This window comes from Stegodyphus dumicola, chromosome 12 (genome assembly GCF_044657685.1).
Source record: "Stegodyphus dumicola isolate Sdum_Otavi_A_Nest chromosome 12, ASM4465768v1".
In the NCBI taxonomy this organism is placed as follows: domain Eukaryota; kingdom Metazoa; phylum Arthropoda; class Arachnida; order Araneae; family Eresidae; genus Stegodyphus; species Stegodyphus dumicola.
In genome coordinates, this window is record NC_140779.1 from 68,003,556 (window position 1) to 68,028,437 (window position 24,882).

General features: G+C 29.5%; 1 protein-coding gene across 4 annotated transcripts in view; it reads left to right on the forward strand.

Annotated features, from left to right (window-relative positions):
* The window catches only part of Gclm (Glutamate-cysteine ligase modifier subunit), a 98,109-nt gene that overhangs the window by 6,819 nt on the left and 66,408 nt on the right, over positions 1 to 24,882 (forward strand). Inside the window, exon 1 of one of the 4 annotated variants that reach the window (XM_085806523.1) lies at positions 2,724 to 2,848. The exons of the other annotated variants lie outside the window; for them this stretch is intronic. Coding sequence (XP_085662649.1) covers positions 2,843 to 2,848 — 6 coding nt within the window. The 5' untranslated portion in view covers positions 2,724 to 2,842. Of the gene's footprint in view, positions 1 to 2,723; positions 2,849 to 24,882 lie in introns of those variants that run through there. 4 annotated transcript variants of the gene reach the window in all.

A 24,882-nucleotide genomic window follows, 5' to 3' on the forward strand; every position in this document is an offset into this window, starting at 1 on the left:
TTCAGTATCTAGTATTATGATAATCTGTTTTATGATGTTATATAATTTAACATTTCACAAATTCTTGTAGAAGCTTTCATATTCCTTCTACAGTCAGCTCTCTTTTTCATTTCAGACACATTGTTATAAAAATTAAGCAAAATAACTCCAAGAAGTCTCCCAAAGCTATGGAATATTTCAAAGAAATACAAGGCTCTATTTACACTTTAAGAATGAAATTGTCTTCGAATTCTGAAACTACAAGATCAACAAGGTAATGATAGGGAAAACTGGATACTTAACACAAAGATCTTTGAAAGTTACAAGTGGTTTAAGACTCCAGGGACATCAAACTTGATACCTTTCAGCCTGGAAAACAAGAAAAAAGACCTGACCACTAATTTGGACATTCTCATCCTTTCAAACAGGGAATGCCAAGGCCAATATAACAGTCATCCACTTCCAAAAAATTACATATTTGTTTGTTATTGCACTTAAATTAAGATTTAAAATTCCTTTCCTCGTAGATTTAATTGCCCACTTAAATCCTACAGGTTGAAAGATAAAAGTTAAAATTATGCTTGACCAAATGGATGAATTTTCTCCCTTCCCAAACCAATGGGAACACAACTGCTGTAACAAAGACCATCACCTTTGCACCTCCAAACTGAGTTACCAAACACCTTTGCAAATGATTCAAAACCTCTGTCAACTTCTGAAAATAAGGAGGTTCTAATACAAAAGACATAGTCTATCCTGCCCTTTTAATTGCAGCCTGAAAAGAATTCATTTGATGTCTTTCCATTCTGGAAATCCATTTATCTGTCAGCTGCGACTTTCAGTGAAACAAAGATGCCAGTTGTTTTCTTTTTCACACAACCAGTAACAAAGCCCACATGGCTCCTCTGCTTTTAAAAGCACAAGAACGCACAATTTATTTTACAACAGAAACATTTTTGTCTCAACAACAAAGGCTGAATGATGAGATAACTGCTTCCATTCACAGCCTGCTGAGAAATTCCTTTGAGTAAAGTTTATAAAGTAACTAACAATGCCCCTATTTTAATTCTCCCTCCCCCAAAACAAATGTTAAAAAAAAAAAAAAACTCCCCACTCTTCCTGAGAAAACTAAGAACTGAAAATAATGCAACAAAAGTTTTAAATGCACTTGCTATTCTAGTTCAAACCATTTTAATTAAATTAAACCTAAATATGTGATTAATTAAAATTGCACGAAAGTTTAATTAAAAAATTAAAATTAGTAAAAATGAAACTAATAAAATTGATACTCATGGGTAAGCCAAAGAAGTAAGCTCACAATCACTTGTGAGTGTATGATCGTGTACATTACATGGGGTGCAAATTATAATTATTTTCATCTTAAGTATGCAATAAAAAAAGTTGAGAAATTGCTTTCTCAGGACACTAATTTTTAGATATTCATTGCTAAATTATCTAAAAGTGGCAATTAAATAAATGCACATTTCACTTTTGAATTATTAATATATCTAATCAATACAGCCTGTCAACTGCATTGATTCCCCAGGGCATAAAAATTCCTGATGTTGGGTTTAAAATTAGATTTTATGACATCATAGCTTTGCTGAGCATTTGCCATGTTAACTCGAAAAATGTCAACATAACTCATAGAAAATAAGAGACGTTTTTCAAAGGAAAAACTGAAAACTAGTAAATATTATTATTTTTATGAAAACCTTTTTTATATAGTATGCTTGTTGTCATTTGTTAATAGTCTCTGCCTAGTATATTTTTGTAGCACCTGAGCAACTATTAATTAAAATTTTTCAGTATCATTTTGGGATTATCAGGCACATCCATGCATTATTTCAAATGATTGATCAAAAGTTCATTGTATTAACATCATCAGGGCTATTGACTGATACTGAACATATAAAAGATAATTTTCTCTGACTATCTGCACAGATCACAGCTGCTGGTCTTATATGTTTATAAATTTCACCATAGTATTTAACTAAAAATTAGTCTGTCTATTGGTGTGTTCACGTTGCACAAAGTGTGACCGCTAACTAAAATCTTTGCAAGAATATAATAAAGGAAAACATTCAGATGATTACACCTTTCTGTGCTTAATTAGAAACATAATAATATGAATGTAAGCTGTATATTAAAAAGACATATACAATATTAAAGTTTCTGTGTAAGTGCTAATGTCCAGATTTTATGAAGTTTATAAACTAAAACTTTTGTTATAAGTAAGTAAAAAATAAATTTTAAAGAATTACATAATTGTAAATTATCAGAAATGATATCAAAATGAATTAACATACTTATTGTCCTACACATTGTACACTATCAGAAATACAAATACATGTGAACCTTCCAAGTGGCTGAGTCTATTTGAATATTGAAAATTAAAATATTGAACTTTTACTATATGATACTTTTAAGTACATAGATATGCATTTTGACCTAAACCCAACCAACTAAAATAGGGTGCATATTAGGAGAAAAGGAATCAACCTACAAAGTGAAAGCGTCATTTTAAAACTGCAATTAAGAAAAACCACTTATTTATACCATTTTGGAAAACTAGGATTTTAGAGTCAAACAGTTAGCCACGTGGAGGGTTAATGAATTATGACAAAGCATGCAAGGACTGCTTGTCTCAAGAGAGGACAAGACAGGCTTTGTGGAGGATTTTCTAAAGGACATTGGTATATATTCATATTATACATGGGAAAGAACCATGAGAACACCATACAGCCAACCTATTTATTGAAGACCAAACTTGAGACAAACTACTAGTATTCGGTGGGCTTCTCCATGCAGCTTGTAGTGGGCCATCAAAAATACGGAGCTCCAAAATTATAACTCTTACTGCATGAAAGTAAATATGGTGCTTTCTAATTATTCTCACTACCGCTTTCAGTAATTCTCTAAATTGCGATGTTTTAGGCAGGTTTTGAGTATGTATATATATATATATATATAATATGTTGTATGAACTTAAATCCATTTAGTGCGAATACAAGTTATTATTACTTGCGCAATTGCTGCAAAGTTAGTTAATAATAATTTATTTCCTAAACAGTATTGATTAATTGATTATATTATCTCCTAAGTTTAATTAAAGTAGAATTATTTTAAAAGTGTGCATCCATACTGGTAAGTTATATTTTGAAAGATGTTTTGAAGTAATTTGAAAGCAAAATGTTAATAATGTTTTAACGGGGACTGGAGTTAAATCATCACGAAGAATAATATTACAATTGTAAAAGTAAAAATTAAAACATGTAATTATTGTCATTGATCGGAAATTAGTTGACTTTTCAAGTAGAACAAACCAACTCCCGTTCAATGATCAATAATTGATAAAAATACGTAAATATGAAAGTGTTTCGTCTTTACTCAAGTTATAAGTTAAAGCCAAAACCGGCAATTCTAGTCAGGCCAAATATTTCCGCGAATAGTTGTTACTCAAAGAACTTATTCTCATGAAGCATTTTAGTCAATTTAATTTGGAGTAAAAATCAATTACTGTAGAGAAATCCTGTAAAACTCGAGTAATCGTCCCCGACACTATCATCTTTATGTATTTGAGTACTATATTATTTGTAGAAATTAAACATTGGAAATTGTCATTATGAAATCGAAATCAAAGTAAATTTGAAATAAACATAGAAGATTATAAAAAAGATAAATAATGCAAACTTTGTAAAAACAAATCAAAGAGAACATAAAAATAATATAAAAATAAAATAGAAAATAATATAAATAAGATCAGTGAATGTACATGAAGATATAAAGGCCAGAAAGGTATTAAGTAACTTACATTCTTTCTAGTGGGGGAGTTGACAATGTGTTCTCTTCGTGTCTGACTCAGAAGTGTAGGGTGTCCGAAAATTCTTAGCGGCAGTAGGGGCTTTGAATTATATCAGTCGGTAAGACTTGGGTGAAGAAATTTATGGTAGTGGGTGGGACTTGGAATTTTTGAGGGAAGTATTTTGTGGAGTTCTTATCTGAGAGAGACCGTCTGTTAAGATTTTTTTTTTTTTTTTTTTATAAATACTAGTGAATGGAAATTAATTAATTTCTGGCTAATTGTCGTGTCGCAATGATTAAGAATTTAAGAAAGGAAAAAGGCATTTTCGCTATCCAAGAGCTAGTAGACAGTCTAAAGGCAGGAAATAGGCCCATTTTTTTAGTAACAGTATATGTCTGAAGACAATTAGCTTTTTACAATATATACAATTGAGTAATTACACTATATACAAATCTTTCAACTGACAGTCATCCAACTTATACCGCCTTCTCAGGTTTAGGAATAAATTATCATATCCCTATCAGTTAAATGATTTAGAGTGAGTATTTAACGCCTGCTCTTTTAAGGCAATGGTTGATAAATTGAAAGGGAATTAGATTATTTTTGAGAATTTTGATAAGGATTAAAATTTCGCGTTGTAAATCTATTGTATCTGTGCATATAGTTTTAATTCGTTGTATTTGATTAATTATAGTATTGTTAATTACTTTTTTGGATATGTTGGAGTTCCAATTTATTAATTTGTTAGTATTGAAATTGAAGTTTCTTGTTTTGTCAAAAAGTAAAATTTTTTTGTAGTTAATGATTTGAAGATCTAGAAAGTCTATGCTATTTTGTGAATTATTAGTTTTATTAAGTTTAAGACAATTCGGATAAATGTCGGAGTTTTCAATTTTACCAAAATTGTTAATTGTAATAAGGTCATCAATAAATCTGTAGGTGTGTTTGTAGTAATTTAACTCTTGTGGTTGTAGATTTTTTTGGAAGTTAAATTCTTTAACAAATAAAAAGATATTACAGATCGAGGTGCTGGAATGTAAGCCCATTGGCAATCCTCTTACTTGTTTAAAAAGTTGATTTTGAAACTTTATGTAATTATGAAAAAGTGTGCATTTTAGGTAGGTTTTCCATTTGTCAAGAGTCATGATATTGAGTATATTAGGGAAAAGTTTTGGTAGATCAAGTAGACTGGTATAGATTTCTTCTAGAGGAAGTGAGGTATATAAGTTTTCAAAATCATAGCAGTTAATGTTTTGGATGTGAATGGTATGAATGGTATTAATGACAGGAGTGTTATTATGAATGATCCAGCAATAGTTATGATTAGTGTTACAATCATTGAAAATAAATTTACAGATTTTGTTAAGTTGAATTGAAAAATAATAGTCTATATTTTTCTTGTAATTATTAGTTCCATTAGCTATAAATCTAAATTTTAATGGTGTTTTATGGAATTTGGGAATCGCATAAAGATTAGTAAATCTGTTGTAGTTTGTATTGAAAGTAATATTGAGTTTCTTATGAAAAGTTTTAATCCTGTTTATTATAGATGTTTCTGTAAGGTTGGCTGATTGATAAGTAGTTGCGTTGAGAAGTTCTTTATGAATAATCTCAGTGTAGAATTGTTTTCATATAATGCTAAAAGTTATTAGTTGCTTTATCTATTTTTGTAATAGTAAAAAGCTGTTTTAATTTACTAATATCAGATGTAAGTTGCGACCAGTTCAGTGTACTTTTAAATTTGAGGTGACTGATTTCTGTGGATATGCGTTGAAGAATTTTAGCTTTCCATTTTAAGAAGGTATCTATGGGAAAATTCAGTTGATAGCTTGCTTTAACTATAAATTCGTTGATGTTGTTTTCGAAAGTCTTGTAACAGTAATTTGTAGTCATGTTTCTGACTGGTCTAAATTTTGTACCATAACTCATTAGTGTTTTTAGTTGATGGTTTTGTATGATATTCAGGTTGCCAGTAATTATGTGCTGGTGATGAGAATCTACGTAATTGCTGTAAATTGGTGTCTTACAATGTCATTCTGCAGTTTCATCTATTTCATGGTGGTTAGTAAGCAAGTTGCTTAAGGTCCTTTGATATTTAAATGCAATCATTGGTATAGTGTCAACTGCGGGGAAGTAATCTTTACAATCTCTGATGATTCTTGAGAAATGAATATTGTCAAACTGCGGATGCAGAAAATTGACTTTAAAATAAATTTTGCGTTGAGTGAGACTATTAGAGAGTCTGAAAAGACTAAAATCAAGAATCATGTCTTTAATGATTTGTATGTCGTCGTAGCTTTCTTGAATGAATTTTTTTAGTTTGATAAGGAATTTATTAGTACAGGAGTGTAAGCAGTTGAGAAGTTTCTTGGGAAAGCAGTCTGAGTCAGAAAAACATTTCAATTGTTTTTTCAATGCAAGTGTATCCAAAGTGGATAAAAATCTCGCATTATTTTTTATTTTGCTTCCTCTTTTTCCTCTCTGCGTTTTGATGCTGTAGAGTTTAAATTGGCTGAAAATAGACTTCTTAGAAGTATCTCTATGACTATGTATATAAGTGTTAAGTCCATATGGATAAAGTGAACGTTGTTTTAGTATATAGAGAGATTCCTGAAAAATTCGTGTTTTGTGATTGGGTATTATATCTAGTATCTGAAGTTGAATAGAGTTGAAGTCATGGTGTTTAAAGTGTTCTAATTCTGCTGTATTAAGTTGTGATGGTGTACTTATTTTACTGTTATTTTTTTGTGCGTTGAATTTTTTGATTTGAGCTCTATGGTTATTGATTCGAAAGTTAAGATTGTTTTTAGTCTGTCCTATATATTTAATATGTCAAGTACTGCATGTAATCATGTAAATACAGTTAAATGTTTTTCATAGAAATTGTTTTTTGGGTTTACCTGTAGCAGGCATGGCGTTAAATTTTCAAGTTTGTCATCTAGTGGAATGACATTTAGTGATTTCAATATGAGTTAAACTAGCAAGATATAAAAGTAAGGAGGCTGCTAACCTTCAATACAGTAAAGTTTTTGTATAAGAACTTTAAAACTTAAAAAGGTTGGAGATAATATATAAAGTGGGTACATTAGGTAAGAGATAAATAGCGCTAATAGCTGCTATTTAGCATATCAAATGTTGTATGAACTTAAATCCATTTAGTGCGAATACAAGTTATTATTACTTGCGCAATTGTTGCAAAGTTAGTTAATAATAATTTATTTCCTAAACAGTATTGATTAATTGATTATATTATCTCCTAAGTTTAATTAAAGTAGAATTATTTTAAAAGTGTTCATCCATACTGGTAAGTTATATTTTGAAAGAGGTTTTGAAGTAATTTGAAAGCAAAATGTTAATAATGTTTTAACGGGGACTGGAGTTAAATCATCACGAAGAATAATATTACAATTGTAAAAGTAAAAATTAAAACATGTAATTATTGTCATTGATCGGAAATTAGTTGACTTTTCAAGGGGAACAAACCAACTCCCGTTCAATGATCAATAATTGATAAAAATACGTAAATATGAAAGTGTTTCGTCTTTACTCGAGTTATAAGTTAAAGCCAAACCGGCAATTCTAGTCAGGCCAAATATTTCCGCGAATAGTTGTTACTCAAAGAACTTATTCTCATGAAGCATTTTAGTCAATTTAATTTGGAGTAAAAATCAATTACTGTAGAGAAATCCTGTAAAACTCGAGTAATCGTCCCCGACACTATCATCTTTATGTATTTGAGTACTATATTATTTGTAGAAATTAAACATTGGAAATTGTCATTATGAAATCGAAATCAAAGTAAATTTGAAATAAACATAGAAGATTATAAAAAAGATAAATAATGCAAACTTTGTAAAAACAAATCAAAGAGAACATAAAAATAATATAAAAATAAAATAGAAAATAATATAAATAAGATCAGTGAATGTACATGAAGATATAAAGGCCAGAAAGGTATTAAGTAACTTACATTCTTTCTAGTGGGGGAGTTGACAATGTGTTCTCTTCGTGTCTGACTCAGAAGTGTAGGGTGTCCGAAAATTCTTAGCGGCAGTAGGGGCTTTGAATTATATCAGTCGGTAAGACTTGGGTGAAGAAATTTATGGTAGTGGGTGGGATTTTTGAGGGAAGTATTTTGTGGAGTTCTTATCTGACAGAGACCGTCTGTTAAGATTTTTTTTTTTTTTTATAAATACTAGTGAATGGAAATTAATTAATTTCTGGCTAATTGTCGTGTCGCAATGATTAAGAATTTAAGAAAGGAAAAAGGCATTTTCGCTATCCAAGAGCTAGTAGACAGTCTAAAGGCAGGAAATAGGCCCATTTTTTTAGTAACAGTATAGTAACAGTATATGTCTGAAGACAATTAGCTTTTTACAATATATACAATTGAGTAATTACACTATATACAAATCTTTCAACTGACAGTCATCCAACTTATACCGCCTTCTCAGGTTTAGGAATAAATTATCATATCCCTATCAGTTAAATGATTTAGAGTGAGTATTTAACGCCTGCTCTTTTAAGGCAGTGGTTGATAAATTGAAAGGGAATTAGATTATTTTTGAGAATTTTGATAAGGATTAAAATTTTGCGTTGTAAATCTATTGTATCTGTGCATATAGTTTTAATTCGTTGTATTTGATTAATTTATAGTATTGTTAATTACTTTTTTGGATATGTTGGAGTTCCAATTTATTAATTTGTTAGTATTGAAATTGAAGTTTCTTGTTTTGTCAAAAAGTAAAATTTTTTTGTAGTTAATGATTTGAAGATCTAGAAAGTCTATGCTATTTTGTGAATTATTAGTTTTATTAAGTTTAAGACAATTCGGATAAATGTCGGAGTTTTCAATTTTACCAAAATTGTTAATTGTAATAAGGTCATCAATAAATCTGTAGGTGTGTTTGTAGTAATTTAACTCTTGTGGTTGTAGATTTTTTTGGAAGTTAAATTCTTTAACAAATAAAAAGATATTACAGATCGAGGTGCTGGAATGTAAGCCCATTGGCAATCCTCTTACTTGTTTAAAAAGTTGATTTTGAAACTTGATGTAGTTATGAAAAAGTGTGCATTTTAGGTAGGTTTTCCATTTGTCAAGAGTCATGATATTGAGTATATTAGGGAAAAGTTTTGGTAGATCAATTAGACTGGTATAGATTTCTTCTAGAGGAAGTGAGGTATATAAGTTTTCAAAATCATAGCAGTTAATGTTTTGGATGTTAATGGTATGAATGGTATTAATGACAGGAGTGTTATTATGAATGATCCAGCAATAGTTATGATTAGTGTTACAATCATTGAAAATAAATTTACAGATTTTATTAAGTTGAATTGAAAAATAATAGTCTATATTTTTCTTGTAATTATTAGTTCCATTAGCTATAAATCTAAATTTTAATGGTGTTTTATGGAATTTGGGAATCGCATAAAGATTAGTAAATCTGTTGTAGTTTGTATTGAAAGTAATATTGAGTTTCTTATGAAAAGTTTTAATCCTGTTTATTATAGATGTTTCTGTAAGGTTGGCTGATTGATAAGTAGTTGCGTTGAGAAGTTCTTTATGAATAATCTCAGTGTAGAATTGTTTTCATATAATGCTAAAAGTTATTAGTTGCTTTATCTATTTTTGTAATAGTAAAAAGCTGTTTTAATTTACTAATATCAGATGTAAGTTGCGACCAGTTCAGTGTACTTTTAAATTTGAGGTGACTGATTTCTGTGGATATGCGTTGAAGAATTTTAGCTTTCCATTTTAAGAAGGTATCTATGGGAAAATTCAGTTGATAGCTTGCTTTAACTATAAATTCGTTGATGTTGTTTTCGAAAGTCTTGTAACAGTAATTTGTAGTCATGTTTCTGACTGGTCTAAATTTTGTACCATAACTCATTAGTGTTTTTAATTGATGGTTTTGTATGATATTCAGGTTGCCAGTAATTATGTGCTGGTGATGAGAATCTACGTAATTGCTGTAAATTGGTGTCTTACAATGTCATTCTGCAGTTTCATCTATTTCATGGTGGTTAGTAAGCAAGTTGCTTAAGGTCCTTTGATATTTAAATGCAATCATTGGTATAGTGTCAACTGCGGGGAAGTAATCTTTACAATCTATGATGATTCTTGAGAAATGAATATTGTCAAACTGCGGATGCAGAAAATTGACTTTAAAATAAATTTTGCGTTGAGTGAGACTATTAGAGAGTCTGAAAAGACTAAAATCAAGAATCATGTCTTTAATGATTTGTATGTCGTCGTAGCTTTCTTGAATGAATTTTTTTAGTTTGATAAGGAATTTATTAGTACAGGAGTGTAACCAGTTGAGAAGTTTCTTGGGAAAGCAGTCTGAGTCAAAAAAACATTTCAATTGTTTTTTCAATGCAAGTGTATCCAAAGTGGATAAAAATCTCGCATTATTTTTTATTTTGCTTCCTCTTTTTCCTCTCTGCGTTTTGATGCTGTAGAGTTTAAATTGGCTGAAAATAGACTTCTTAGAAGTATCTCTATGACTATGTATATAAGTGTTAAGTCCATATGGATAAAGTGAACGTTGTTTTAGTATATAGAGAGATTCCTGAAAAATTCGTGTTTTATGATTGGGTATTATATCTAGTATCTGAAGTTGAATAGAGTTGAAGTCATGGTGTTTAAAGTGTTCTAATTCTGCTGTATTAAGTTGTGATGGTGTACTTATTTTACTGTTATTTTTTTGTGCGTTGAATTTTTTGATTTGAGCTCTATGGTTATTGATTCGAAAGTTAAGATTGTTTTTAGTCTGTCCTATATATTTAATATGTCAAGTACCGCATGTAATCATGTAAATACAGTTAAATGTTTTTCATAGAAATTGTTTTTTGGGTTTACCTGTAGCAGGCATGGCGTTAAATTTTCAAGTTTGTCATCTAGTGGAATGACATTTAGTGATTTCAATATGAGTTAAACTAGCAAGATATAAAAGTAAGGAGGCTGCTAACCTTCAATACAGTAAAGTTTTTGTATAAGAACTTTAAAACTTAAAAAGGTTGGAGATAATATATAAAGTGGGTACATTAGGTAAGAGATAAATAGCGCTAATAGCTGCTATTTAGCATATCAAATGTTGTATGAACTTAAATCCATTTAGTGCGAATACAAGTTATTATTACTTGCGCAATTGCTGCAAAGTTAGTTAATAATAATTTATTTCCTAAACAGTATTGATTAATTGATTATATTATCTCCTAAGTTTAATTAAAGTAGAATTATTTTAAAAGTGTGCATCCATACTGGTAAGTTATATTTTGAAAGATGTTTTGAAGTAATTTGAAAGCAAAATGTTAATAATGTTTTAACGGGGACTGGAGTTAAATCATCACGAATAATAATATTACAATTGTAAAAGTAAAAATTAAAACATGTAATTATTGTCATTGATCGGAAATTAGTTGACTTTTCAAGGGGAACAAACCAACTCCCGTTCAATGATCAATAATTGATAAAAATACGTAAATATGAAAGTGTTTCGTCTTTACTCGAGTTATAAGTTAAAGCCAAACCGGCAATTCTAGTCACGCCAAATATTTCCGCGAATAGTTGTTACTCAAAGAACTTATTCTCATGAAGCATTTTAGTCAATTTAATTTGGAGTAAAAATCAATTACTGTAGAGAAATCCTGTAAAACTCGAGTAATCGTCCCCGACACTATCATCTTTATGTATTTGAGTACTATATTATTTGTAGAAATTAAACATTGGAAATTGTCATTATGAAATCGAAATCAAAGTAAATTTGAAATAAACATAGAAGATTATAAAAAAGATAAATAATGCAAACTTTGTAAAAACAAATCAAAGAGAACATAAAAATAATATAAAAATAAAATAGAAAATAATATAAATAAGATCAGTGAATGTACATGAAGATATAAAGGCCAGAAAGGTATTAAGTAACTTACATTCTTTCTAGTGGGGGAGTTGACAATGTGTTCTCTTCGTGTCTGACTCAGAAGTGTAGGGTGTCCGAAAATTCTTAGCGGCAGTAGGGGCTTTGAATTATATCAGTCGGTAAGACTTGGGTGAAGAAATTTATGGTAGTGGGTGGGATTTTTGAGGGAAGTATTTTGTGGAGTTCTTATCTGAGAGAGACCGTCTGTTAAGATTTTTTTTTTTTTTTTTATAAATACTAGTGAATGGAAATTAATTAATTTCTGGCTAATTGTCGTGTCGCAATGATTAAGAATTTAAGAAAGGAAAAAGGCATTTTCGCTATCCAAGAGCTAGTAGACAGTCTAAAGGCAGGAAATAGGCCCATTTTTTTAGTAACAGTATATGTCTGAAGACAATTAGCTTTTTACAATATATACAATTGAGTAATTACACTATATACAAATCTTTCAACTGACAGTCATCCAACTTATACCGCCTTCTCAGGTTTAGGAATAAATTATCATATCCCTATCAGTTAAATGATTTAGAGTGAGTATTTAACGCCTGCTCTTTTAAGGCAATGGTTGATAAATTGAAAGGGAATTAGATTATTTTTGAGAATTTTGATAAGGATTAAAATTTCGCGTTGTAAATCTATTGTATCTGTGCATATAGTTTTAATTCGTTGTATTTGATTAATTATAGTATTGTTAATTACTTTTTTGGATATGTTGGAGTTCCAATTTATTAATTTGTTAGTATTGAAATTGAAGTTTCTTGTTTTGTCAAAAAGTAAAATTTTTTTGTAGTTAATGATTTGAAGATCTAGAAAGTCTATGCTATTTTGTGAATTATTAGTTTTATTAAGTTTAAGACAATTCGGATAAATGTCGGAGTTTTCAATTTTACCAAAATTGTTAATTGTAATAAGGTCATCAATAAATCTGTAGGTGTGTTTGTAGTAATTTAACTCTTGTGGTTGTAGATTTTTTTGGAAGTTAAATTCTTTAACAAATAAAAAGATATTACAGATCGAGGTGCTGGAATGTAAGCCCATTGGCAATCCTCTTACTTGTTTAAAAAGTTGATTTTGAAACTTGATGTAGTTATGAAAAAGTGTGCATTTTAGGTAGGTTTTCCATTTGTCAAGAGTCATGATATTGAGTATATTAGGGAAAAGTTTTGGTAGATCAAGTAGATTGGTATAGATTTCTTCTAGAGGAAGTGAGGTATATAAGTTTTCAAAATCATAGCAGTTAATGTTTTGGATGTGAATGGTATGAATGGTATTAATGACAGGAGTGTTATTATGAATAATCCAGCAATAGTTATGATTAGTGTTACAATCATTGAAAATAAATTTACAGATTTTATTAAGTTGAATTGAAAAATAATAGTCTATATTTTTCTTGTAATTATTAGTTCCATTAGCTATAAATCTAAATTTTAATGGTGTTTTATGGAATTTGGGAATCGCATAAAGATTAGTAAATCTGTTGTAGTTTGTATTGAAAGTAATATTGAGTTTCTTATGAAAAGTTTTAATCCTGTTTATTATAGATGTTTCTATAAGGTTGGCTGATTGATAAGTAGTTGCGTTGAGAAGTTCTTTATGAATAATCTCAGTGTAGAATTGTTTTCATATAATGCTAAAAGTTATTAGTTGCTTTATCTATTTTTGTAATAGTAAAAAGCTGTTTTAATTTACTAATATCAGATGTAAGTTGCGACCAGTTCAGTGTACTTTTAAATTTGAGGTGACTGATTTCTGTGGATATGCGTTGAAGAATTTTAGCTTTCCATTTTAAGAAGGTATCTATGGGAAAATTCAGTTGATAGCTTGCTTTAACTATAAATTCGTTGATGTTGTTTTCGAAAGTCTTGTAACAGTAATTTGTAGTCATGTTTCTGAGTGGTCTAAATTTTGTACCATAACTCATTAGTGTTTTTAGTTGATGGTTTTGTATGATATTCAGGTTGCCAGTAATTATGTGCTGGTGATGAGAATCTACGTAATTGCTATAAATTGGTGTCTTACAATGTCATTCTGCAGTTTCATCTATTTCATGGTGGTTAGTAAGCAAGTTGCTTAAGGTCCTTTGATATTTAAATGCAATCATTGGTATAGTGTCAACTGCGGGGAAGTAATCTTTACAATCTCTGATGATTCTTGAGAAATGAATATTGTCAAACTGCGGATGCAGAAAATTGACTTTAAAATAAATTTTGCGTTGAGTGAGACTATTAGAGAGTCTGAAAAGACTAAAATCAAGAATCATGTCTTTAATGATTTGTATGTCGTCGTAGCTTTCTTGAATGAATTTTTTTAGTTTGATAAGGAATTTATTAGTACAGGAGTGTAACCAGTTGAGAAGTTTCTTGGGAAAGCAGTCTGAGTCAAAAAAACATTTCAATTGTTTTTTCAATGCAAGTGTATCCAAAGTGGATAAAAATCTCGCATTATTTTTTATTTTGCTTCCTCTTTTTCCTCTCTGCGTTTTGATGCTGTAGAGTTTAAATTGGCTGAAAATAGACTTCTTAGAAGTATCTCTATGACTATGTATATAAGTGTTAAGTCCATATGGATAAAGTGAACGTTTTTTTAGTATATAGAGAGATTCCTGAAAAATTCGTGTTTTGTGATTGGGTATTATATCTAGTATCTGAAGTTGAATAGAGTTGAAGTCATGGTGTTTAAAGTGTTCTAATTCTGCTGTATTAAGTTGTGATGGTGTACTTATTTTACTGTTATTTTTTTGTGCGTTGAATTTTTTGATTTGAGCTCTATGGTTATTGATTCGAAAGTTAAGATTGTTTTTAGTCTGTCCTATATATTTAATATGTCAAGTACTGCATGTAATCATGTAAATACAGTTAAATGTTTTTCATAGAAATTGTTTTTTGGGTTTACCTGTAGCAGGCATGGCGTTAAATTTTCAAGTTTGTCATCTAGTGGAATGACATTTAGTGATTTCAATATGAGTTAAACTAGCAAGATATAAAAGTAAGGAGGCTGCTAACCTTCAATACAGTAAAGTTTTTGTGTAAGAACTTTAAAACTTAAAAAGGTTGGAGATAATATATAAAGTGGGTACATTAGGTAAGAGATAAATAGCGCTAATAGCTGCTATTTAGCATATCAAATGTTGTATGAACTTAAATCCATTTAGTGCGAATACAAGTTATTATTACTTGCGCAATTGCTGCAAAGTTAGTTAATAATAATTTATTTCCTAAACAGTATTGATTAATTGATTATATTATCTCCTAAGTTTAATTAAAGTAGAATTATTTTAAAAGTGTGCATCCATACTGGTAAGTTATATTTTGAAAGATGTTTTGAAGTAATTTGAAAGCAAAATGTTAATAATGTTTTAACGGGGACTGGAGTTAAATCATCACGAAGAATAATATTACAATTGTAAAAGTAAAAATTAAAACATGTAATTATTGTCATTGATCGGAAATTAGTTGACTTTTCAAGGGGAACAAACCAACTCCCGTTCAATGATCAATAATTGATAAAAATACGTAAATATGAAAGTGTTTCGTCTTTACTCGAGTTATAAGTTAAAGCCAAACCGGCAATTCTAGTCAGGCCAAATATTTCCGCGAATAGTTGTTACTCAAAGAACTTATTCTCATGAAGCATTTTAGTCAATTTAATTTGGAGTAAAAATCAATTACTGTAGAGAAATCCTGTAAAACTCGAGTAATCGTCCCCGACACTATCATCTTTATGTATTTGAGTACTATATTATTTGTAGAAATTAAACATTGGAAATTGTCATTATGAAATCGAAATCAAAGTAAATTTGAAATAAACATAGAAGATTATAAAAAAGATAAATAATGCAAACTTTGTAAAAACAAATCAAAGAGAACATAAAAATAATATAAAAATAAAATAGAAAATAATATAAATAAGATCAGTGAATGTACATGAAGATATAAAGGCCAGAAAGGTATTAAGTAACTTACATTCTTTCTAGTGGGGGAGTTGACAATGTGTTCTCTTCGTGTCTGACTCAGAAGTGTAGGGTGTCCGAAAATTCTTAGCGGCAGTAGGGGCTTTGAATTATATCAGTCGGTAAGACTTGGGTGAAGAAATTTATGGTAGTGGGTGGGATTTTTGAGGGAAGTATTTTGTGGAGTTCTTATCTGAGAGAGACCGTCTGTTAAGTTTTTTTTTTTTTTTTTATAAATACTAGTGAATGGAAATTAATTAATTTCTGGCTAATTGTCGTGTCGCAATGATTAAGAATTTAAGAAAGGAAAAAGGCATTTTCGCTATCCAAGAGCTAGTAGACAGTCTAAAGGCAGGAAATAGGCCCATTTTTTTAGTAACAGTATAGTAACAGTATATGTCTGAAGACAATTAGCTTTTTACAATATATACAATTGAGTAATTACACTATATACAAATCTTTCAACTGACAGTCATCCAACTTATACCGCCTTCTCAGGTTTAGGAATAAATTATCATATCCCTATCAGTTAAATGATTTAGAGTGAGTATTTAACGCCTGCTCTTTTAAGGCAATGGTTGATAAATTGAAAGGGAATTAGATTATTTTTGAGAATTTTGATAAGGATTAAAATTTCGCGTTGTAAATCTATTGTATCTGTGCATATAGTTTTAATTCGTTGTATTTGATTAATTATAGTATTGTTAATTACTTTTTTGGATATGTTGGAGTTCCAATTTATTAATTTGTTAGTATTGAAATTGAAGTTTCTTGTTTTGTCAAAAAGTAAAATTTTTTTGTAGTTAATGATTTGAAGATCTAGAAAGTCTATGCTATTTTGTGAATTATTAGTTTTATTAAGTTTAAGACAATTTGGATAAATGTTGGAGTTTTCCATTTTACCAAAATTGTTAATTGTAATAAGGTCATCAATAAATCTGTAGGTGTGTTTGTAGTAATTTAACTCTTGTGGTTGTAGATTTTTTTGGAAGTTAAATTCTTTAACAAATAAAAAGATATTACAGATCGAGGTGCTGGAATGTAAGCCCATTGGCAATCCTCTTACTTGTTTAAAAAGTTGATTTTGAAACTTGATGTAGTTATGAAAAAGTGTGCATTTTAGGTAGGTTTTCCATTTGTCAAGAGTCATGATATTGAGTATATTAGGGAAAAGTTTTGGTAGATCAAGTAGACTGGTATAGATTTCTTCTAGAGGAAGTGAGGTATATAAGTTTTCAAAATCATAGCAGTTAATGTTTTGGATGTGAATGGTATGAATGGTATTAATGACAGGAGTGTTATTATGAATGATCCAGCAATAGTTATGATTAGTGTTACAATCATTGAAAATAAATTTACAGATTTTATTAAGTTGAATTGAAAAATAATAGTCTATATTTTTCTTGTAATTATTAGTTCCATTAGCTATAAATCTAAATTTTAATGGTGTTTTATGGAATTTGGGAATCGCATAAAGATTAGTAAATCTGTTGTAGTTTGTATTGAAAGTAATATTGAGTTTCTTATGAAAATTTTTAATCCTGTTTATTATAGATGTTTCTGTAAGGTTGGCTGATTGATAAGTAGTTGCGTTGAGAAGTTCTTTATGAATAATCTCAGTGTAGAATTGTTTTCATATAATGCTAAAAGTTATTAGTTGCTTTATATATTTTTGTAATAGTAAAAAGCTGTTTTAATTTACTAATATCAGATGCAAGTTGCGACCAGTTCAGTGTACTTTTAAATTTGAGGTGACTGATTTCTGTGGATATGCGTTGAAGAATTTTAGCTTTCCATTTTAAGAAGGTATCTATGGGAAAATTCAGTTGATAGCTTGCTTTAACTATAAATTCGTTGATGTTGTTTTCGAAAGTCTTGTAACAGTAATTTGTAGTCATGTTTCTGAGTGGTCTAAATTTTGTACCATAACTCATTAGTGTTTTTAGTTGATGGTTTTGTATGATATTCAGGTTGCCAGTAATTATGTGCTGGTGATGAGAATCTACGTAATTGCTATAAATTGGTGTCTTACAATGTCATTCTGCAGTTTCATCTATTTCATGGTGGTTAGTAAGCAAGTTGCTTAAGGTCCTTTGATATTTAAATGCAATCATTGGTATAGTGTCAACTGCGGGGAAGTAATCTTTACAATCTCTGATGATTCTTGAGAAATGAATATTGTCAAACTGCGGATGCAGAAAATTGACTTTAAAATAAATTTTGCGTTGAGTGAGACTATTAGAGAGTCTGAAAAGACTAAAATCAAGAATCATGTCTTTAATGATTTGTATGTCGTCGTAGCTTTCTTGAATGAATTTTTTTAGTTTGATAAGGAATTTATTAGTACAGGAGTGTAACCAGTTGAGAAGTTTCTTGGGAAAGCAGTCTGAGTCAAAAAAACATTTCAATTGTTTTTTCAATGCAAGTGTATCCAAAGTGGATAAAAATCTTGCATTATTTTTTATTTTGCTTCCTCTTTTTCCTCTCTGCGTTTTGATGCTGTAGAGTTTAAATTGGCTGAAAATAGACTTCTTAGAAGTATCTCTATGACTATGTATATAAGTGTTAAGTCCATATGGATAAAGTGAACGTTGTTTTAGTATATAGAGAGATTCCTGAAAAATTCGTGTTTTGTGATTGGGTATTATATCTAGTATCTGAAGTTGAATAGAGTTGAAGTCATGGTGTTTAAAGTGTTCTAATTCTGCTGTATTAAGTTGTGATGGTGTACTTATTTTACTGTTATTTTTTTGTGCGTTGAATTTTTTGATTTGAGCTCTATGGTTATTGATTCGAAAGTTAAGATTGTTTTTAGTCTGTCCTATATATTTAATATGTCAAGTACCGCATGTAATCATGTAAATACAGTTAAATGTTTTTCATAGAAATTGTTTTTTGGGTTTACCTGTAGCAGGCATGGCGTTAAATTTTCAAGTTTGTCATCTAGTGGAATGACATTTAGTGATTTCAATATGAGTTAAACTAGCAAGATATAAAAGTAAGGAGGCTGCTAACCTTCAATACAGTAAAGTTTTTGTATAAGAACTTTAAAACTTAAAAAGGTTGGAGATAATATATAAAGTGGGTACATTAGGTAAGAGATAAATAGCGCTAATAGCTGCTATTTAGCATATCAAATGTTGTATGAACTTAAATCCATTTAGTGCGAATACAAGTTATTATTACTTGCGCAATTGCTGCAAAGTTAGTTAATAATAATTTATTTCCTAAACAGTATTGATTAATTGATTATATTATCTCCTAAGTTTAATTAAAGTAGAATTATTTTAAAAGTGTGCATCCATACTGGTAAGTTATATTTTGAAAGATGTTTTGAAGTAATTTGAAAGCAAAATGTTAATAATGTTTTAACGGGGACTGGAGTTAAATCATCACGAAGAATAATATTACAATTGTAAAAATAAAAATTAAAACATGTAATTATTGTCATTGATCGGAAATTAGTTGACTTTTCAAGGGGAACAAACCAACTCCCGTTCAATGATCAATAATTGATAAAAATACGTAAATATGAAAGTGTTTCGTCTTTACTCGAGTTATAAGTTAAAGCCAAACCGGCAATTCTAGTCAGGCCAAATATTTCCGCGAATAGTTGTTACTCAAAGAACTTATTCTCATGAAGCATTTTAGTCAATTTAATTTGGAGTAAAAATCAATTACTGTAGAGAAATCCTGTAAAACTCGAGTAATCGTCCCCGACACTATCATCTTTATGTATTTGAGTACTATATTATTTGTAGAAATTAAACATTGGAAATTGTCATTATGAAATCGAAATCAAAGTAAATTTGAAATAAACATAGAAGATTATAAAAAAGGTAAATAATGCAAACTTTGTAAAAACAAATCAAAGAGAACATAAAAATAATATAAAAATAAAATAGAAAATAATATAAATAAGATCAGTGAATGTACATGAAGATATAAAGGCCAGAAAGGTATTAAGTAACTTACATTCTTTCTAGTGGGGGAGTTGACAATGTGTTCTCTTCGTGTCTGACTCAGAAGTGTAGGGTGTCCGAAAATTCTTAGCGGCAGTAGGGGCTTTGAATTATATCAGTCGGTAAGACTTGGGTGAAGAAATTTATGGTAGTGGGTGGGATTTTTGAGGGAAGTATTTTGTGGAGTTCTTATCTGAGAGAGACCGTCTGTTAAGTTTTTTTTTTTTTATAAATACTAGTGAATGGAAATTAATTAATTTCTGGCTAATTGTCGTGTCGCAATGATTAAGAATTTAAGAAAGGAAAAAGGCATTTTCGCTATCCAAGAGCTAGTAGACAGTCTAAAGGCAGGAAATAGGCCCATTTTTTTAGTAACAGTATATGTCTGAAGACAATTAGCTTTTTACAATATATACAATTGAGTAATTACACTATATACAAATCTTTCAACTGACAGTCATCCAACTTATACCGCCTTCTCAGGTTTAGGAATAAATTATCATATCCCTATCAGTTAAATGATTTAGAGTGAGTATTTAACGCCTGCTCTTTTAAGGCAATGGTTGATAAATTGAAAGGGAATTAGATTATTTTTGAGAATTTTGATAAGGATTAAAATTTCGCGTTGTAAATCTATTGTATCTGTGCATATAGTTTTAATTCGTTGTATTTGATTAATTATAGTATTGTTAATTACTTTTTTGGATATGTTGGAGTTCCAATTTATTAATTTGTTAGTATTGAAATTGAAGTTTCTTGTTTTGTCAAAAAGTAAAATTTTTTTGTAGTTAATGATTTGAAGATCTAGAAAGTCTATGCTATTTTGTGAATTATTAGTTTTATTAAGTTTAAGACAATTCGGATAAATGTCGGAGTTTTCAATTTTACCAAAATTGTTAATTGTAATAAGGTCATCAATAAATCTGTAGGTGTGTTTGTAGTAATTTAACTCTTGTGGTTGTAGATTTTTTTGGAAGTTAAATTCTTTAACAAATAAAAAGATATTACAGATCGAGGTGCTGGAATGTAAGCCCATTGGCAATCCTCTTACTTGTTTAAAAAGTTGATTTTGAAACTTTATGTAATTATGAAAAAGTGTGCATTTTAGGTAGGTTTTCCATTTGTCAAGAGTCATGATATTGAGTATATTAGGGAAAAGTTTTGGTAGATCAAGTAGACTGGTATAGATTTCTTCTAGAGGAAGTGAGGTATATAAGTTTTCAAAATCATAGCAGTTAATGTTTTGGATGTGAATGGTATGAATGGTATTAATGACAGGAGTGTTATTATGAATGATCCAGCAATAGTTATGATTAGTGTTACAATCATTGAAAATAAATTTACAGATTTTGTTAAGTTGAATTGAAAAATAATAGTCTATATTTTTCTTGTAATTATTAGTTCCATTAGCTATAAATCTAAATTTTAATGGTGTTTTATGGAATTTGGGAATCGCATAAAGATTAGTAAATCTGTTGTAGTTTGTATTGAAAGTAATATTGAGTTTCTTATGAAAAGTTTTAATCCTGTTTATTATAGATGTTTCTGTAAGGTTGGCTGATTGATAAGTAGTTGCGTTGAGAAGTTCTTTATGAATAATCTCAGTGTAGAATTGTTTTCATATAATGCTAAAAGTTATTAGTTGCTTTATCTATTTTTGTAATAGTAAAAAGCTGTTTTAATTTACTAATATCAGATGTAAGTTGCGACCAGTTCAGTGTACTTTTAAATTTGAGGTGACTGATTTCTGTGGATATGCGTTGAAGAATTTTAGCTTTCCATTTTAAGAAGGTATCTATGGGAAAATTCAGTTGATAGCTTGCTTTAACTATAAATTCGTTGATGTTGTTTTCGAAAGTCTTGTAACAGTAATTTGTAGTCATGTTTCTGACTGGTCTAAATTTTGTACCATAACTCATTAGTGTTTTTAGTTGATGGTTTTGTATGATATTCAGGTTGCCAGTAATTATGTGCTGGTGATGAGAATCTCCGTAATTGCTGTAAATTGGTGTCTTACAATGTCATTCTGCAGTTTCATCTATTTCATGGTGGTTAGTAAGCAAGTTGCTTAAGGTCCTTTGATATTTAAATGCAATCATTGGTATAGTGTCAACTGCGGGGAAGTAATCTTTACAATCTCTGATGATTCTTGAGAAATGAATATTGTCAAACTGCGGATGCAGAAAATTGACTTTAAAATAAATTTTGCGTTGAGTGAGACTATTAGAGAGTCTGAAAAGACTAAAATCAAGAATCATGTCTTTAATGATTTGTATGTCGTCGTAGCTTTCTTGAATGAATTTTTTTAGTTTGATAAGGAATTTATTAGTACAGGAGTGTAACCAGTTGAGAAGTTTCTTGGGAAAGCAGTCTGAGTCAGAAAAACATTTCAATTGTTTTTTCAATGCAAGTGTATCCAAAGTGGATAAAAATCTCGCATTATTTTTTATTTTGCTTCCTCTTTTTCCTCTCTGCGTTTTGATGCTGTAGAGTTTAAATTGGCTGAAAATAGACTTCTTAGAAGTATCTCTATGACTATGTATATAAGTGTTAAGTCCATATGGATAAAGTGAACGTTGTTTTAGTATATAGAGAGATTCCTGAAAAATTCGTGTTTTGTGATTGGGTATTATATCTAGTATCTGAAGTTGAATAGAGTTGAAGTCATGGTGTTTAAAGTGTTCTAATTCTGCTGTATTAAGTTGTGATGGTGTACTTATTTTACTGTTATTTTTTTGTGCATTGAATTTTTTGATTTGAGCTCTATGGTTATTGATTCGAAAGTTAAGATTGTTTTTAGTCTGTCCTATATATTTAATATGTCAAGTACTGCATGTAATCATGTAAATACAGTTAAATGTTTTTCATAGAAATTGTTTTTTGGGTTTACCTGTAGCAGGCATGGCGTTAAATTTTCAAGTTTGTCATCTAGTGGAATGACATTTAGTGATTTCAATATGAGTTAAACTAGCAAGATATAAAAGTAAGGAGGCTGCTAACCTTCAATACAGTAAAGTTTTTGTGTAAGAACTTTAAAACTTAAAAAGGTTGGAGATAATATATAAAGTGGGTACATTAGGTAAGAGATAAATAGCGCTAATAGCTGCTATTTAGCATATCAAATGTTGTATGAACTTAAATCCATTTAGTGCGAATACAAGTTATTATTACTTGCGCAATTGCTGCAAAGTTAGTTAATAATAATTTATTTCCTAAACAGTATTGATTAATTGATTATATTATCTCCTAAGTTTAATTAAAGTAGAATTATTTTAAAAGTGTGCATCCATACTGGTAAGTTATATTTTGAAAGATGTTTTGAAGTAATTTGAAAGCAAAATGTTAATAATGTTTTAACGGGGACTGGAGTTAAATCATCACGAAGAATAATATTACAATTGTAAAAGTAAAAATTAAAACATGTAATTATTGTCATTGATCGGAAATTAGTTGACTTTTCAAGGGGAACAAACCAACTCCCGTTCAATGATCAATAATTGATAAAAATACGTAAATATGAAAGTGTTTCGTCTTTACTCGAGTTATAAGTTAAAGCCAAACCGGCAATTCTAGTCAGGCCAAATATTTCCGCGAATAGTTGTTACTCAAAGAACTTATTCTCATGAAGCATTTTAGTCAATTTAATTTGGAGTAAAAATCAATTACTGTAGAGAAATCCTGTAAAACTCGAGTAATCGTCCCCGACACTATCATCTTTATGTATTTGAGTACTATATTATTTGTAGAAATTAAACATTGGAAATTGTCATTATGAAATCGAAATCAAAGTAAATTTGAAATAAACATAGAAGATTATAAAAAAGATAAATAATGCAAACTTTGTAAAAACAAATCAAAGAGAACATAAAAATAATATAAAAATAAAATAGAAAATAATATAAATAAGATCAGTGAATGTACATGAAGATATAAAGGCCAGAAAGGTATTAAGTAACTTACATTCTTTCTAGTGGGGGAGTTGACAATGTGTTCTCTTCGTGTCTGACTCAGAAGTGTAGGGTGTCCGAAAATTCTTAGCGGCAGTAGGGGCTTTGAATTATATCAGTCGGTAAGACTTGGGTGAAGAAATTTATGGTAGTGGGTGGGATTTTTGAGGGAAGTATTTTGTGGAGTTCTTATCTGAGAGAGACCGTCTGTTATGTTTTTTTTTTTTTTTTTTTTTTTTTTTTTTTTTTTTTTATAAATACTAGTGAATGGAAATTAATTAATTTCTGGCTAATTGTCGTGTCGCAATGATTAAGAATTTAAGAAAGGAAAAAGGCATTTTCGCTATCCAAGAGCTAGTAGACAGTCTAAAGGCAGGAAATAGGCCCATTTTTTTAGTAACAGTATATGTCTGAAGACAATTAGCTTTTTACAATATATACAATTGAGTAATTACACTATATACAAATCTTTCAACTGACAGTCATCCAACTTATACCGCCTTCTCAGGTTTAGGAATAAATTATCATATCCCTATCAGTTAAATGATTTAGAGTGAGTATTTAACGCCTGCTCTTTTAAGGCAATGGTTGATAAATTGAAAGGGAATTAGATTATTTTTGAGAATTTTGATAAGGATTAAAATTTCGCGTTGTAAATCTATTGTATCTGTGCATATAGTTTTAATTCGTTGTATTTGATTAATTATAGTATTGTTAATTACTTTTTTGGATATGTTGGAGTTCCAATTTATTAATTTGTTAGTATTGAAATTGAAGTTTCTTGTTTTGTCAAAAAGTAAAATTTTTTTGTAGTTAATGATTTGAAGATCTAGAAAGTCTATGCTATTTTGTGAATTATTAGTTTTATTAAGTTTAAGACAATTTGGATAAATGTCGGAGTTTTCCATTTTACCAAAATTGTTAATTGTAATAAGGTCATCAATAAATCTGTAGGTGTGTTTGTAGTAATTTAACTCTTGTGGTTGTAGATTTTTTTGGAAGTTAAATTCTTTAACAAATAAAAAGATATTACAGATCGAGGTGCTGGAATGTAAGCCCATTGGCAATCCTCTTACTTGTTTAAAAAGTTGATTTTGAAACTTGATGTAGTTATGAAAAAGTGTGCATTTTAGGTAGGTTTTCCATTTGTCAAGAGTCATGATATTGAGTATATTAGGGAAAAGTTTTGGTAGATCAAGTAGACTGGTATAGATTTCTTCTAGAGGAAGTGAGGTATATAAGTTTTCAAAATCATAGCAGTTAATGTTTTGGATGTGAATGGTATGAATGGTATTAATGACAGGAGTGTTATTATGAA